Genomic DNA, 17,609 nt, shown 5'->3' with positions numbered 1-17,609 from the left:
TTTTGTGTATTGTCTACAGGATGTTGGCTAATATTCATTTGTTTTTTACTTGGAAAGTATGGGTGATGGTTGGGTTTGTATATTGAAGGGGATGCTGTTTGGGGGATTGGTACTGTATTTGTTATTGTTGATTTTTTTAGTTTTTTGTATATTTGATGAAAATGTGGAAAATGAGGAGAGTAAAAAGATTATTTTTAAAAATTATTTGAGAACACAGGCTCCCTCGCATTTCTATAGCACCCATAGGATGTCCCAAAGAACACAATCAACAAACTACTTTTGAAATGTAGTTATTGTTGTGTCAGCAAAAGGAACAGCAATTTGAGCACAGCATCGTCTGACAAAGAATAGCAAGGTGGATGATCAGTGAACCAGATTTTCCATAGTGTGGGTTGAGGGGCAACATTATTCAGGACACCTGGCGAACTCACGTCTTCATCAAATGCAACTTAGATTTAAATAGTGCCTTTAAAGCAATAAAATAATCCAAAGTGCTACATAATATTAGTGGTTTTTTTCTAGGTCCATCTGAACTGAAAGGGGCTGTAGATTCACGTCATGTCTGAGAGCTGCCACCAGCGCTCCTTCAGCAGCATATTTCCGAGTCAGCCTATATTGTACACCTGTGTCCTGGAGTGGGGCCTAAACCAACATCCTTCTGACTCAGAGACAACCATGTTACTGGTGAGTCAAGCGGAGACGTAATTCAGCTAACTACAACATGCTGACAATGCTTGCACCAATGCTGAACTCACCCCACCCAAACAGTGCTCTGCGTTACTCTCTCTCCTGACAGACCAGGATGTTGAATTCTGGCAACTGCAAGGCTGGGCTGCGCCAAGGGTGGAGAGTGGCATGCAGATTATGGGGTGGGGTCATTCCAGACCACCAACAATTATTTCAGATATTAGATAGGCTAAGAACTAAAGCAATCACCTAATGTGCGACATCAATGGTCACCACAAATAATGAGTATTCTGCATGTAATTAGCAGAGCCAAGAGCACAAAGCTGTTGAAAGCAGAATCATCTGCTTACTTTCTGTCAGCTGTGAAGCTATTAATAGGAAGTGCTGAGGCAATGCAGCAAATCGCCACCCCCCCCCCCCCCCCCCCCCCCCCCCCCCCCCCCCCCCCCAATAGCCTCTGCACAAAGGAAAGACATCAGAAGACTTCAGATGACTAGTGCGGCAACCTTTTTTTGCTATATTTAGCTCACAGACTGCAAGCCTTGCAGGTTTGCCTCAGTGAGGTTACTTTAAAAGACCCTGAGCTAAATATAAGGAATAAGCACAGGAATCAGGAGCAGCTCCCTGAGGCTTGCTGCACATATTAACCAGCATAATATTCATCATGCTGCACTGGCAGAGCTGCTGTAGCATAATGCCACCTCAATGCTCTGGAAAGCTAAGAATTTGGACACAGGTTTTCCAGACAGGTACTCCCAACAGCAATTATACTCGGATAGAAAATCCACAGCCCAGAGGGGCTGGAATAATGGAATGTAAAAACCAACTTGCATTGATGCAACATTTTTCACAACTAACAGACACAGGTTGGACTTTTACATACAAATTAGAAGTAGGCCACTCGGCCCCTTAAGCCAAGATGATAATGGCTGACCCGATTGTAACCTCAACTCCTCACTCCTGCCTACCCCCAAGAACCTTTCATCCCCTTGTTAATTAAGTATCTAGCTCTGCCTCCAAAATATTCAAAGACACTCTTCTTCAAGGTATGGTAGAAGCAGAGTTCCAAAGACTCAAAGAATATATTTCTCAACTCATTCTTAAATGGATGACCGCTTAATTTTAAACAGTGACCCCTAGTTCAAGATTCTCCAACAAGAGGAAACATCCTTTCCACTTCCACCCAGTCAAGAATCATCAGGAGCTTAAATGTTTCAATCAAGTCATCTCTTAATCCAGCGGATACAAGCCTCGTCTGTCCAACGTTTCCTCATAAAACAACCTGCCCATTCCAGGAATTAGTGTCCGAATTAATTTGTCTCCTTAATTAATCTTCCTTAATTAAGGAGACAGTACTCCAGTAGTCTCACCAAGGTCCTGTATAACTGAAACAGAGCCTCACAGCTTTTGTAATCAATTCCCCTCGCAACAAACCATAGCTTTCTATTAGCTTTTCTAATCGCTTGTTGTGCTGAATACTAACCTTTTCTGATTCATGCACTTGGACATCCAGGCCCCTTTGCATCTCAGGGCTCTGCAATCTCTCAACCATTAAGATAATATGCTTCTTTATTCTTCCAAACAAAATAAACCATTTCACATTTTCCCACATTGTACTCCATTTCCCAGATCTTTGCCCACTCACTTAACCGATCTATGTTCCTTTGCTGCCTCCTTATGTCCTCCATACAATTTGCTTTCTCATTTATCTTTGCGCTATAATCAAATTTAGCAACCATATATTCGGTCCCTTCAGCACAATAAGTGGTTAGCACTGTTGCTTCATAGCACCAGGGACCCGGGTTAGATTTCCGGTTTGGGTCACTGTGCGGAGTCGGCACGCTTTCCCTGTGTCTGCGTCAGTTTCCTCCCCAAGTCCCGAAAGAAGTGCTTTTTAGGTGAATTGGACATTCAGAATTCTTCCTCAGTGTACCCAAACAGGCGCCGGAGTGTGGCGATTAGGGACGTTTCACAGTAACTTCATTGCGGTGTTAATGCAAGCCTATTTATGACACCAATAAAGGTTATCAAGTCATTTATGTAAATTATAAAAAGTAGAGGTGCCAGCGCTGATTTTTGTGGCATACCACTCATTAATCCTGCCAACCAGAAAATGATCCATTTATGCCTGTTTCCTGTTGGCTAGTCAATCTTCTATCCATGCCAATATGTTACCAACTATGCCTTATGCTTTTATTTTCAACAGTAACATCTGATGTGGCACCTTGTCAAATGCGTTCTGCAAATCAAAGTACAGTTCATCCACCTATTTCCCTTCTGTTTTGTTACAAATACTGCGTGAATGCTAATGCTACATGAATACAGATACAAGTGTTCAATTTTGTCCTTTTATTATTTTTGTACCCTCCAGCCTTATCTGCTGCTGTCTTACCTTTAGATTTGTCCTCTGTCCCCTCTGGTCAGGGTCTGTTTATCATTTGCCATATTAATAGCTCTCTATTTTGTCTGGTCTCTACTCTTTGATTTACCACATCTCCGCAGATTTGAATTTAGGGGCAAGTCCTGGAGGAATTACATCATCACTTATTCTCCTATACATTCCTGCCAATATTACCAATATTCAATGTCACCTTATCTACCAACCGGAGTTAACCCATCCATGTGCCTCTCGAGACCACTATTCTCTGCTCCCATCTACTGTCAAAAGCTGGGCACATACCCCTTAGTCAAATGGACTTCAGAATCTGATGATCTAAAGTGTCATTTGAATACAATATCAAAAAATAGTTTAATTGGTATCTTAACAGTAGACAACAAGAGCGCTCAGAATGAGAAAGTTTAATAATTTTTTTAATTTTTTTTTTAAAGATGTCTGTTCTACAATACTCCCAATTTGTAGGGACCAAACGTTAGCACCATGCAGCCAATGTCAAGGGCAGCACAGATAAACTTTTGAGTGTTGCTCCCTACACTTTACTTTTAATAACATGCCCTTCAACCCAAGAACAGCCCCAGTCGCAACAATACGACCTTAATTTCCAACTCCAGCCTTCATGGTCAAGCACTGAGTTAGGGACAGCTTTTCAACCAGTGCCCACTCAGAACAACAGTGTCTCAAATTAATTTTCCGTTAAACTTTGACAGTCAGAAAGAAGCAGCTGAACTGGATTTGGATGCAGAACTCATAAGTGCCTAACGTAGTTCAGAGAGTCACCCAGTCCAGAGAATTAAACTCTTTCCAAAAGAAAGTCTGGACAATATCAGCAAATCAATGGTTGAAAACAGACAGCGAAGGGAGAGAATGAATGCACAAAAATGGTAAATAACCTTAAAAAGGGAACAATTTGGCACGTCAACAGATTAAACCTACAAAAAAATTTTACAATGCAGGGCATGCAATTTAAACTGGCTCGATAATTTATAATACTGCTGGGAAAACAATGGTAGTTTTAAGGGATTCATATTTGTATTGGTAAACATTAAAGATGAAGTATAGCTTTCAGTGGGTTTAGTTCTGTGCTTGGAAGGGACCTATAGCTGGATTCACGTTGCACAAAGGTGTTTGCGTGTGGGGGTTGGTTAAGTTCCAACTGTGATAGAGAGAGCTACAATGTGAAGAGTAAATATAATTGCTTGGCCACTAGAAGCCCTTCTAAGAGGGAAAAAACTTCCCTTTGTTCTTTAGTTCCAGACGGAAGCTACAGCAGTTATGGACAGATAGCTATAGAGAGAATCTCTCTCTCAGCTTTGCTAGAAGAGAAACCATATAATGAACTAATGGTTAAGAAAGCCATTGCCAGAAATCTAATGGACTGCTACTTAAGGAAGCTCGAGAAATGAAGAGAGGTTTCCAATGTTTGGAGGTTAAAGGTACGAGAGGACTGTTCAGTCAAGGTAGAGTGTTCAGAGGAAGGCCAAGACGCCAGAAAGACTCTAAAGTGATTTTCAGGTTTGTGAGATTGGTCTGCAGCCTTTGGAACATGAATTAATATACCTGTGGGAATTAGTGGCTGGACCTCAAGTGTGTAAAAGTAGTCAAGGCGGGGGTGGCACAGTGGCGTAGTGGTTAGCATTTTTGCCGAGGACCTAGGTTCGATTCCGGCCCTGGATCACTGTCCGTTTGGAGTTTGAACATTCCCCTCATGTCTGCTGGGTTTCACCCCCACAACCCAAACATGTGCAGGGTAGGTGGACTGGCCACGCTAAATTGCCCCTTAATTGGATAAAAATAGTGTACTCCAAATGTATATTTAAAAAAATATTCTCTCAGTTCAAGTGGTGATGTCTCTCCTGTACGTCTGCACACTCCCCGCCAAATTCAGAAGTACCAGATCCAACCGTGTGCCCATTGAATCTGGGTGGTAAGGAGCAGAATTAAGCCATTTGGTCCATCAAGCCTGCTCCTCCATTCGATCATGGCTGATCTTATCCGAGCCTTTACTCCTGCGTCCTGTCTGTTCTCCATAACCCTTCAACCCATTACCAATTCCATTACCAATTAGGAAACTCTCGTGTGACAATCATCAGGGGAGACTCCGAGGAAATCCACAGACACTAACTTGGGTTCACAGTGAGTATGTGTTTGACCACAGCCAATGTGTGTTTTAAAAATGGACTTTGTGTGCTGACGTGACTATTTAAAACCAATGTGTAATTGTTAAGCTAAGAGAGGAAGTAAAGGAGTATGGTTTTATAATCAAATTTTTTCATCTGTAATCAATGTTTTGTTTCTTGTTCTTAAAGCTTGTTTGTACAATGATGAGTCAGAGTGAAAAGATTTAAAATATCTGTGGAGGACAAGGCCGTGTGCCATTTTACAAGTTCCATTTTGTTCCTGTATAAAATTAGGGCTCAGAAAAATGAAATTTTTGCTTTACACCCAAGTATATATGGTCTGCAAAGAGCACAGATGTTATATAGTGCCTTTAAACAGAAAATGTGGCTCACTCACTTGGTTTGGTGTCAGGGCTCGGCGATCTAGCTATTTTCTGCACCTTTCGCAAAGGTTTGGTGATTTTCTTCTCTTTGGTTTTTTCACATGCAGTTTCCTTCACCTTACTACTCTCTGTCAACAAAATAGAACAAAGGTCCATCATAATATATCGCATGCACACGATATAGTATGCTTGCATGCAGTTCCAACTTATTTCAATCAACCTACATAACTGGCACACTTTATAATTTTATTGGAATCAACAATTGTTTTGAAGCATCATGTACAATCAGATCAATTGACATTTACAGAAAACATTTCGCACAACAGTTACAGGGATGAGTTAGTTATATGGATAGACAGAGAAGTTGGGGTTGCTCCCCTGATAGCAGAGAAGATTAAGAGATTTGCTCGAGCTGTTTAAAATCATGAATGGTTTAGATAGAGTAAATAAAGATAACTATTTCCAAAGGCTGAAGTGTTGATAACCAGAGGGCATGGGTTTAAGCTGATTAGCAAAAGAACCAGAGGTAACACGATCAAAATATATAGATTTTTAAAATGCAACAAATATGTCACTGGAAGTCTACAATAGGGAATTGGATAAGTACTTGGAGCAATTGTATGGATATGTGAATTTGATTGTTCTTTGAAGAGCCAGAACAGATTCAATGGACCCAACGGCTTCCTTCGCTTCCGTACAATTTGATCAAAATCAACAGTATGCTTACAATGGACAGCAAGAACAGAAGTGCAACTAGTTTCCTGTAACTGTGGATGCTGAATTCTTACTATTCCCACAAATGGGCAACTTGCACAAGCTCCATACAGATAATTTCAACCCTTTTTGTGCAAAAACAAAAAATTTCAACAGATTTTAAAAACTCTTGTACTCTTTCATACAGCATCCAACAGCCAACATGCTCCCAAAGCAATTAGTGTAAAGCACTCAAAACCCTTCTAGAGGCACTACAGTATCACCAACAAGAGGCAGTTTACTGGGCTCCTCATTAAAACTGTCACCACTGAACAACTAAAATAGATCTCGGCAGCTGCAGTTCCCATTGGGTCGATCATCATGTGCACAGCCATGGCAGTCCAACTTCTGAGCCAATACAGGACAGGAATGCTTGTGCAACATATGCAGCTGCTTTCAATTCAGCTGTCCTTCCACTGCCAAATTCAACACAGTGTAAATAGGATGATCCAGCACCATAAACTATTAAACAACATAAAAGGGTCATCAGGATTTACTGGCTTGGGGAGGGGAAGGAGGGGTGCAGAAAGAGGTAAATGTCACACTTCCTAATTCTTTTCCCCAGTCAAAATTATCAACTCAACACTATAATGACCTCCTCATTTGAAGTCCATGCATAGAAACCTCCCACTGGATAAAGGACCAGTGAGAACACTGGCTAAATTTCACCTGTTTGATAAGGGATAGTAAGGAGGTTTTACAGCCCATGCCACGGATGGTTAATACCTAGTTAGCTGTGAGCAAGGATTGAACCGATGTCTGGCTTGTTCAGCTGTGTAAACATGCTAAGCTATCAGTAAGTGGGTAGTGGGGGATGGGGAGGTGTGGGTGCGGATGGAGGCGGCTTCTTGTAAAGGCACCAGTTTGGGGGCGTTGGTAACTACACCTCTGCCGCTCCCACCAGCGCGGTACTCCACCAGCCCCGTGGTGGTGGCGAGAGTTTGGGGCCAGTGGAGGCAGCATGTGGGAGCAGTGGGAGCATCGGTCTGGGCCCCAATTTGTCATAACCACCAGTTTGCCCCGGGGAGTATGGACGGGAGGTTCTAGATATGGTGGAGAGCAGGGATCGAGAGGATGGGGGATGTGTTCATAGAGGGGAGCTTCCGAGTACAAGGGCGTTGGAGGAAAAGTTTGGGCTGGTGAGGGGAAACAAATTCAGTTATCTGCAGGTGCGGGACTTCCTTCGTAAACAGGTGACAACCTTCCTGCTCCTACTGTTGAGGGGGATTCAGGACAGGGTAATTTCCAGAGGGTGGGTAGGGGAGGGGAGTGTCTCGGACATATATAAGGAGCTTATGGGGTCGGAGGAGACACAGACCGAGGAGCTGAAGCGCAAGTGGGAGGAGGAGCTGGGAGGCGAGATAGAGGATGGTTTATGGGCAGACGCGCTGAGTAGAGTCAACGCGTCCGCAACATGTGCCAGGCTCAGCCTGATACAATTTAAGGTCAGTCACCGGGCTCACATGACAGCGGCCTGGATGAGCAGATTCTTTGGGGTGGAGGACAGGTGTGCAAAGTGTGCGGGAGGACCGGCGAACCATGTCCACATGTTTTGGACATGCCCAAAGCTTAGGGGATTTTGGCAGGCATTTGCGGACGTCATGTGCAAGGTTTTAAAAACAAGGGCGGTGCTGGGTCCAGAGGTGGCGATTTTCGGGGTGTCGGAAGACCCGGGAATCCGGGAGGAGAAAGAGGCAGACATTCTGGCCTTTGCTTTCCTGGTAGCCCGGAGACAGATACTTTTGGCATGGAGGGACTCAAAGCCCCCAAAGTCAGAGACATGGCTATCGGACATGGCTTGCTTTCTCTGTATGGAGAAAATTAAGTTTGCCTTGAGAGGTTCATTGTTAGGGTTCACAGGTGGCAACCGTTTGTCGACTTCCTTGCGGAGAATTAATCGTCAGCAGGCGGTTGGGGGGGGGAGAGAGAAGAGAGAGGAGGAGGAGTTTAGGTTAGAGTAAAGGGGTAATAAGGGTGGGACCTGTACGAAAGGTTAATGGTTTTTGCACAATGTTTATGGTTTCATGTATCTTGTCTATTTTGTTGTTGTTTCTATTCCAAAAATACCTCAATAAAATGTTTATTTAAAAAAAACACATGCTAAGCTATCAGAAAAGCCAAACTGGTAGCTTTTGACATATAACAATCCCACTAATATTCTAGCTCCACTGCCTGGAGGCATGATGACGGTGGTTCTTCTGGAGAAACAATTGAAGTCGTTAAAGGCTTAATGTGAACTAGATTAATACTTGCAGAAACCTTATGAAATTAGCACTGAAACTGCAGCAAATCATTTGTTTCCTTGTCCCACTTTCACTCTCAAAGCCTTGGTCCAATTACACAAGCCAATTCCTACATTCCTATGTTTAGCACCAGTTCTGAAAAAGCTATTTTTAGCTTTCCCCTCAAGACTCTGATCAAAGCTGCATGAAGATGGAATGTAAAATGAACGAGTGTAAAAATATCAGTTGAATGTGAAAAGTTAGTACAATTGCTTAAAGGGGACAATAACTAGTATTTACAGGCTAGTCAAATTATTGCAGTATTTTTCCATAAATTATTTCAATAATTTCTTGGCTATCCCTCTCTGCTGATTGCTTCCAATGACATGAAATTGCAGACACTAGTCCTCTGACGCAGCTCCACTGCAAATGGTTGGGGTGCAATTTCAATCCAACCCAAAGATGGGAAAATATGCCACCCATTCTGAATAACGTTCTCCCTCCAAGGCGTTGCTGCCCCACTAGTGCAATCAGTTACTGAATCCAAAATACATGTATCAACATTTTACTTCAGGCCTGAGCCCATGGCTGATTTGCAAAATAACACAGATTAGCAAATTAGTTCAATTGTAGGATCCACTTACAGCCACTAACATAATAAACCCTTATTGCAAATCACAGTTCTATCAGAAGTACAAAGCAGTGATGGCATCACTGTAAAACAAACACATTCTGCCAGTCTTAAATGGAGTACTTAACTCAAATAAATGCAGTATTGTCTTCTTCTCGCGCAATTTTCTAGTGAAAGTTTGAGCCAGCTATATCCCAACCTGACAAATCTAGCCTCAATCGCATCTTAGCTCACCGGAAAGAGAAAGCCTCCAATTTCCCAAGATTATAGCTTCCATTATACCCAATATGTGGCATTTATTGATTTTTCTGTCAAGATTCTGCTTTTGTTGAGCAGTTTAGAGTTGCGTCTCGCCTTACTGCTGCAGTGCAGTTTGAGGCAGTACTCTAGATTTATTCTATATTATTGACAGGCCTCAAGCCAGAAAATTAAAAAATATATTTTTTGGTTTAAAAAATCTTTTCCAGTTTAAACAAATTGGAAGCAGGGAGCCAGAGCAAGCAAAGAAAACAGCAAAGGAATACAAACAAAAAGTGCTGGAAATGCTCAGCAGGTCAGTCAGCATCTCTGGAGACAAAGAATTAACGGTTCAGGTCAAGTTGACTTTTCGTCAGAACTGCTCATCTGATGGCGATTATCTCGACTGGAAACATAATTCTATTTGTCTCTCCAAAGAAACTGCCTGGCATGCTGAGTATTTCCAGCATCATTTGTTTTTATTTTAGATTTACAGCATCCACAATATTTTGGCGTGAAGAAGCTGGAATGGGTAAAATGAAGTGAAAGTTCTTCCTTTTTGAAAAAATATTTTTACATAATTGTTTTAGGTGTTTGATGTACTTAGAGTGAAATACATCAGTAACTTTAGGATATAGGGCAGCATGTAGGCACAATGGTTAGCACTACTGCCTCAAAGCGCCAGGGAGCTGGGTTCAATTCCAGCATTGGGTGACAGTGTGGGGTTTTTGCATGTTCTCCCAGTATCTATGTGGGTTTCCTCCAGGTGTTCCGGTTTCCTCCCACTGTCAAAAGGCTAAGTGGGGTTATGGAAATAAAGTGGTGGAGACTGGAAGGGTCGAATGGCCTCCTTCAGTATTGTATGCATTCTAGGATTATTTCAGCGCCACAGTACCCAATACAAGAACAAAAATTGGTTGATCCAGAGGAACTAGAGATTTTTAAAAATTGTTTTAAAATGCTTACCACCATGTGAGTTTCCAGAGACACTCCATCCCTCCTTCCATCAGCTGTACTCCACATGGCCAGTTCCTACAACCTCACTCGGAGGGATAGGGAGCTGTTTAAATTTCTCTAACCATGGCGTGCAAGTCCCACTGTCTCATTATGCTCCCTGTGGGGCTCGGTACAAAAAACTCAGTGCACTGACAAATTTTGATGCTCCAATCTGAAGGCACTCCCACCAAATCTGATTTTTCAAAAGGCATCACAAATCAGTGATAGTCCATGGCCCAAAGTACCAGATTTTAATGATTGGACGAAGGTACTCTCCCCTCCCCTTGTGAGAAACAGGAATGGAGCACTCAAGATTAGGAAGCACTATTGTCCGTGCAGCTTTAAAACTCTTAGGAACATCTTGATCCAATCTTCTTTCTGATGAAAATCATACATCGATAATTTAATTACCCAGAGCCATTGCTAAAGTATTTGTGTTTAAAGTGTATGCGTGTCAGTGAACTAGTTTCAAGGAAGAACAAAAGTGGGACAGTTCCTGTGCAGAAAGTGATACAGATTCTGAAAGGAGTTATGCCCACTGCCCATCCTAAATATGCAGACGGTATTAGGGCACAGTTCCATTGTATCAGCTTTGCACTGTCCTCCCAAAGGCAACTATTCTTCTGAGCTTTTGGTGGGGTCTGTTTTTTGCTCTCTGCAGATGCTGCTTTGATCAACTGCTTTTATTTCAGATTTCCAGCATGTTTGCCTTTTTCATTACTATCAACCAGTTAGTTCACTGTGGGCTGGGGGAAACATCATAATTCCAATCTCACTTTCAAACCATGTCCAGCAAGAGAATAGTGATTGGGCATAACAAATCAGGAATGGAGTTCCAAAACCTTTCCCATCCAACATCCAGAGACACCAAAGGCCAGCTGGTTGCAAAAAGTTATCTGTGCACCAGATACTGCAAATGGTACCAGAATTTATTGTACAGTGGCTTCTAGATTTTAGCTGTTACGTTGCAAGTAAATGCATCTCTACAAGGGGATGGAAGAAGTGCAGGTCCCCAGGCTCTGATTCACTGACTCGGGACCAGTCACAAGCCACACTGGAAGAGCACTTGGGGAAGAGCACTCGGAGAAGATCAAGAGATCTGAACTGGGGAAATTTTATTTAAAAACGCCAATTAAAGACAAGATCCACCCACAGGGACCAGCATAATAACTAAACACTGGTTTCATATTATGCAGCAGTGTTCTCCACAGTTGCAGTGCAGATACACCGCACAACTTCATGAAAAGGATGCCTCTTACAGTTAAGTGGTTTGAGGTTAATTTACCATTTCCCCATTTGTCTAAAGAAACAGCCATTTACTATCACAGACATATCTCCCCACAAAACATTTGCCAGGTAATGACAGATGGTCAAGGTGGGAAATAATTAGACTTTTGCAATATAGCACTAAACTAGTCTCTAATTTCCATATTCCGAATTCTACAGAATTAATTGATTTGCACATCCATTGTACATACACCAAGCCAGCCTCTCACCCATATAGGAACACTGCAGTCACTGACTGAAGTTCAGGTTTTCTGATACAACATTACAACAGGATTAGCAGCTCCAAAAACTGGCAGAGCTATATGTAAAAAGTCACCTTTAACAGGAAGAAACTGTCTTGGTACAAAGCAAAGAATTAGCGACAGGTGAAAAAACCCAAATAGCCCAAGGTGTAACACCACTCCAGAGTGTTGCCCTCAGCTGTACAAGCCAGGAAGTTAATTCCGTGGTTCTGGAGCTCAGTTTACTGCTCTCTAACTGACCTCTGCAGATTGAAGCTAGGGAAGGAAATAAAACAATTAGCTATCCTCCCTACTGGAAATTGCACACTCTGACATCAGGTGTGTTGTGTTCGGTGTTCGCTGTCTAGCGAGAAATCCACAGAACAACTTGTGACTTGTCCAAACCAGGGTTGTATTAATACACACGCGGTACGGTAACAATCAGATACAGAGCGCGTTATCATGAGAGTTTCATTATACGCCCGTGGAACTACCCCCATGCACGACTGTCCTCATGTACGTCTCACAACCTTCTCTGGATCCCCAGATCTGCCCTCAGTTATAGCTGAGTGCCTGGTCACATGACCACTGTCTCAAGACCTCATGGTGGATCTGTACCGCCACCTGCTGGTTGGAGGTCTCACCACTGACTATATACAATATCATCTACAGGCATATCACCACAAGGTGAAGATTAGGTTCACTGAAATACATAAAACTAAAAGACGGAAAAAGCCCATTCAGCCCAACTAGTTTGTGTCGACATTTACTCTCATGGGCAAAAAAGTCTAGTCACATTTACTCCTCATCCCCAATCCCAGATCCTTTTCACCTGAGGAAGGAGCTGCGCTCCAAAAGCTCGTGTTTGAAACAAACCTGTTGGACTTTAACCTGGTGTTGTAAGACTTCTTACTGAGATCCTTTTCAACCCCCTTTCCTCCATCCAGCTCAAATTGTTTTGCCTCAATGACAAACCCTGGAAGTGAATTCCATATAATAATATGTATTGTAATAAGTAGGCTTATATTAACACTGTAATGAAGTTACTGTGAAAATTCCCTAGTCGCCACACTCCAGCACCTGTTCACACAGAGGGAGAATTCAGTATGTTCAAATTACCTAACAGCGCATCTTTCTGGAAACCAGAGCGCCTGGAAGAAAGTCACGTAGGCACACCCCCGGGGGGGGGGAGATTTGCAGACCCTGCACAGACAGTAACCCAAGCCGGGAATCGAACCTAGGACCATGGCGTTGTGAAGCTACAGTGCTAACCACTGTGCTACCGTGAATGCCTTATCGTGTGAATAAACCTCTGGCCTTTATTCAAATTCTATTACATTTAGTTCTCAACTAAACTGCTGAAAACATTCTCTACCTTGTCCCATCCTTTGATAATTTTAATCACTTCTATCATATTGCCACATAGTAAGTGCTAAACAGGAAGTGCTGGAATAAACACAGCAGTTCGAACAGCATCTGTGCAAAAAGAAACAGTCCACATTTAGAGTTAGATATGACTCTGTTGGAGCTCTTAGATATCTTAAGATGTTATATTTTGTTCATCATTATTTCAATGCTTTTTTATTCTGTACCTGGTGATAAAAATGTGAATCCCATTAGCCTTTTTATTTTTTACAGCATCACCCCACGGTGCTGCCTTTAAGGTCCTATCAATCTGCACCTGCAAATCCCTCTGCTCTTCACTTCCGCTCAGATTACTGGATATTTTTTGAACAAAGTGCATCACCTCACAATTACTGAGGTTGCATTCCAGCTGTCACTTTCCAGATCATTTTCCCTCCCATCTCATCAATATCCCACTTCAGCTTCCTTTCATCTTACTGATAGCGGATCAGTTTCAGCGAGCAGACCACCTTCTGTCCACTGAGCACATCAACCACAGTATTCCCATGGTGCATTTCTAATAACACAAATTAGTTTGCTGACCAGGACTGGTTGAGTTCCTTCAAAAAAACTCATTAACATTGCTCTGTTCTTCCACCCATGCCATCAATCTGTTCTGCATTGTTACCACACCTAAAAATAAAGCCCCTCCTGCATTTCCTGCTTTCTTTTTACTGAGTGGCAGCAGTCGGTCCCTCATGCCTGTTCCAGTTCTTTGGAGTTTGAGTCATCTAATTAGTCCCACCCCTCTTCCTTCCCCATAGCCCTGGAATTTCTTTCCCTTTTCAAGACAATTCATTACCTTAATTATCTTTAAGACATGATGTGGAGATGCCGGCGTTGGACTGGGGTGAGCACAGTAAGAAGTCTTACAACACCAGGTTAAAGTCCAACAGGTTTGTTTCAAACATGAGCTTTCGGAGCACTGCTCCTACCTCAGGAGGAAGGAGCCTTCCTACCTGAGGAAGGAGCAGTGCTCCGAAAGCTCGTGTTTGAAACAAACCTGTTGGACTTTAACCTGGTGTTGTAAGACTTCTTACTATCTTTAAGACAATCATTTTACATCGCGCCCTGGTTACTGAATCTGTCATTGGAATGTTTCTCCTTAATTATTCTAATATTAGTATTAAACCTGTCCATGACCTTTACTGCTCTGAGAGCAATTCCAGTTTCTCCAGTCTCTACATGTAATTCAAGTCCCTCACCTCTAATACTATTCTAATAAAACTCCTCTTTTTAAGGCTTTAATACCATTTCTGACATGTGGTCTCCAGAATTGAACAGAATACTGTAGTTCAAGCCTAACCACTGTTTCATAAAGGGTCAATAGGTTTTGTGAACTTTGCACTCTATTCCTCTATTAATAAACATGATGTGGAGATGCCGGCGTTGGACTGGGGTGAGCACAGTAAGAAGTCTTACAACACCAGGTTAAAGTCCAACAGGTTTGTTTCAAACACGAGCTTTCGGAGCACGGCTCCTTCACCTGAAGAAGGAGCCGTGCTCCGAAAGCTCGTGTTTGAAACAAACCTGTTGGACTTTAACCTGGTGTTGTAAGACTTCTTACTGTTCTATTAATAAAGCCACAGATCCCAATTGGTCATCTTTCCAACTTCACCTGCCACTTTCAAAAACTTTGATTCACATCATAGATCTCTGTTCCTCCACCACTTTTAAAATTGTCCCATTTATTTTATGCTGCCACTCCACAACTCGTCCTACTGAAATGGATTATTTCCCACACTTCTCAGCATTGACTATTACCTGCCTTGTGTATCGTATTTCATCAGTCTTACTCTAACCTCTGCATACTATTGTCCAAATTCCACATTTCCAGGTTTTTTGCCATCTGTAAATGTAGAATGTGTGGTCTCTATACCCATGCCATTAACATGCATCAAAAAAGGTCACTGTCCCAACACCTATTCCTGGAATCAATACTGAATACTTTTCTCCAATCATTGCTCTTTCCCCCTTAGACAATTCCTTACCCACCTGCCATTGCCCCTTTAATTCCATGAGCTTCAATTTGTTAATACATCCATTATGTGGTACTGAATCCCAACACCTATAGTCCACATACACATGAGCAACTCTATCCTTACCCAGCATCAGGTTTTTAAAAAATTTGATTTTAAAGGCAGACAGATTTTGGGCAGCACGGTAGCACAAGTGGATAGCACTGTGGCTTCACAGCACCAGGGTCCCAGGTTTGATTCCCCGCTGGGTCACTGTCTGCATGTTCTCCCAGTGTCTGCGTTGGTTTCCTCCGGGTGCTCCGGTTTCCTCCCACAGTCCAAAGATGTGCAGGTTAGGTGGATTGGCCATGATAAATTGCCCTTAGTGTCCAAAAAGGTTAGGAGGGGTTATTGGGTGGAAGTGAGGGCTTAAGTGGGTCAGTGCAGACTCGATGGGCCGAATGGCCTCCTGCACTGTATGTTCTATGAATCATAAAATAACAATGTGCATTGGTATTCGCCCATTTTTTCCCCAAAATAAAAATGTTTTCCCTGGATTACAATTTGAAATTTTCTCCACCACCATCTTCTTGTCCCTACTTTATAAGTGAGACCCTTTATTCTTAAATTCTCTACGGAAATGTTTGTTATAAAAAATTAACTACATCCCCTATTTTGATATCATCTGCAAATTTCAACACTACTCTCTCTAGTTCTATAATCAAATCTTTGACAGATAGTGAACTAAAGAGGCCCCAGAACTGAACCCAGTGGGACACCACTATCCACTTCCAATCATTCTGAAAAACAACCTTCAATTCCTACTCTCCATTTCCTTATTTCAATACTTAGAAAGTTTAATTGTGACAGTCAGCGTCCAGCAGGAACACCCCACGCAGTAAACGTAACAGAAGTAAAGAGACTGGCCACCACACAACTGGCAGCAAGAACCACCTTTCTCATGTTAACACAGACATCAAGTGTGACATGGAAAGTTTAACAAGTACAGTCCTTAAAAATACAGCCTTCAGCTGCTGATTCTATTTACATAAAACTATTTCCATTGCAAATGCAAAATCTAACAAGAAGCAGAGTTAAGTGTCACATAAACAAGATGGGAACATAAGTAATAGGAGCAGAAATAGGCCATTCAGCCTTTCAAGCCTGCTCTGCCATTTAACTAGATTATGGCTGATCTTCGACCTCAACACCATTTTCCCACTCTATTCCCATATTACTCGATGTCTTTAATATGTGGAAAGCTATCGATTTCTGTCTTGTACATGCTCAATGATTGAGCCTCCACAGCTCTCAGGTAGAAAATTCCAAAGATTCACTACCCTCTGACTGAAGAAATCCCTCCTCATCCAAGTCCTTAATGGTCTACCAAGACTGTGACAGCTGGTTCTAGACCTCCCAACCATGGGAAACATCGTTCCTGCATCTATCCAGTACTGTCCTAGAATAATTATGTGGGTTTCAATTAAATCACCTCTGATTTTTCTAAACTCTACAGAATACAGGCCCAGTATCTTCAATCTTTTCTCATAGGACAATCAGTCTGGTGAACGTCTGTTGCACATCGATGGCAAGTATATCTTTCCTTACAGAACAAGCCTAAAACTGTAGTCCAGGTGCGATCTCAGAGGCTTTATGCAACTGCAACAAAGCATCTTTACTCCAGTGCACAAATCCTCTTGCAATAAAGGCCAACATACCATTCGCCTTCTTAATTGCCTGCCACACTTCCATGTTACTTTCAGTGACTCATAGCAGGGACAGCCATATCACTTGAGACATCAACATTTCCCAATCTCTCACCATTTAAGAAATACCCAGCCTTTCCCCATTTTTCCCCAGTTTTCCCCATTTCACCACATTATGTTCTATCTGCCATGTTCTTGCCCATTCGCTTAGCCTGTCTAAATACCTTTGAAGCTACTTTGCAGTCCCCTCCACAGGTCACATTCCCACCAGGTTTTGTGTCATCAGCAAATTTTGAAATATTTAGTCCCCACATCCAAATCACTTATATAGATTGTGAACAGCTGTGTCCCCACAGTAACCAATTAGTCACACACTTCCAACACAAGAATGACGCACTTATTCCTACTTTATTTTGTCTATTAAACCTGTGCCAGTACATTATCTGCAATCCCACGTGTTCTAATTTTGTTTGCTAACCTCTTATGCGGGACTTATCGGACAGCCTCTGAAAATCCAAATACACCACATCCGTTGGTTCACCCTCAGATAGTTACTTCCTCAAAAACTCCAACATGTTTGTCAAACGTGATTTCCCTTCGATAAATCCA

The 17,609-nt window shown here is 42.3% G+C and overlaps 1 protein-coding gene across 5 annotated transcripts in view; it reads right to left on the bottom strand.

Annotated features, from left to right (window-relative positions):
• cep350 (centrosomal protein 350) overlaps positions 1–17,609 on the bottom strand; it is a 248,859-nt gene that overhangs the window by 173,061 nt on the left and 58,189 nt on the right. For all 5 annotated transcript variants that reach the window (XM_038795159.1, XM_038795161.1, XM_038795162.1 and 2 more), the window contains exon 8: positions 5,600–5,713. In XM_038795159.1, the coding sequence (XP_038651087.1) occupies positions 5,600–5,713 (114 nt within the window). The remainder of the gene's footprint in view (positions 1–5,599; positions 5,714–17,609) is intronic.

Source organism: Scyliorhinus canicula, chromosome 4, assembly GCF_902713615.1.
Source record: "Scyliorhinus canicula chromosome 4, sScyCan1.1, whole genome shotgun sequence".
Taxonomy (NCBI): Eukaryota; Metazoa; Chordata; class Chondrichthyes; order Carcharhiniformes; family Scyliorhinidae; genus Scyliorhinus; species Scyliorhinus canicula.
Note: the sequence above shows the minus strand (reverse complement) of the source record. Positions and strands in the feature narration are given on the sequence as shown.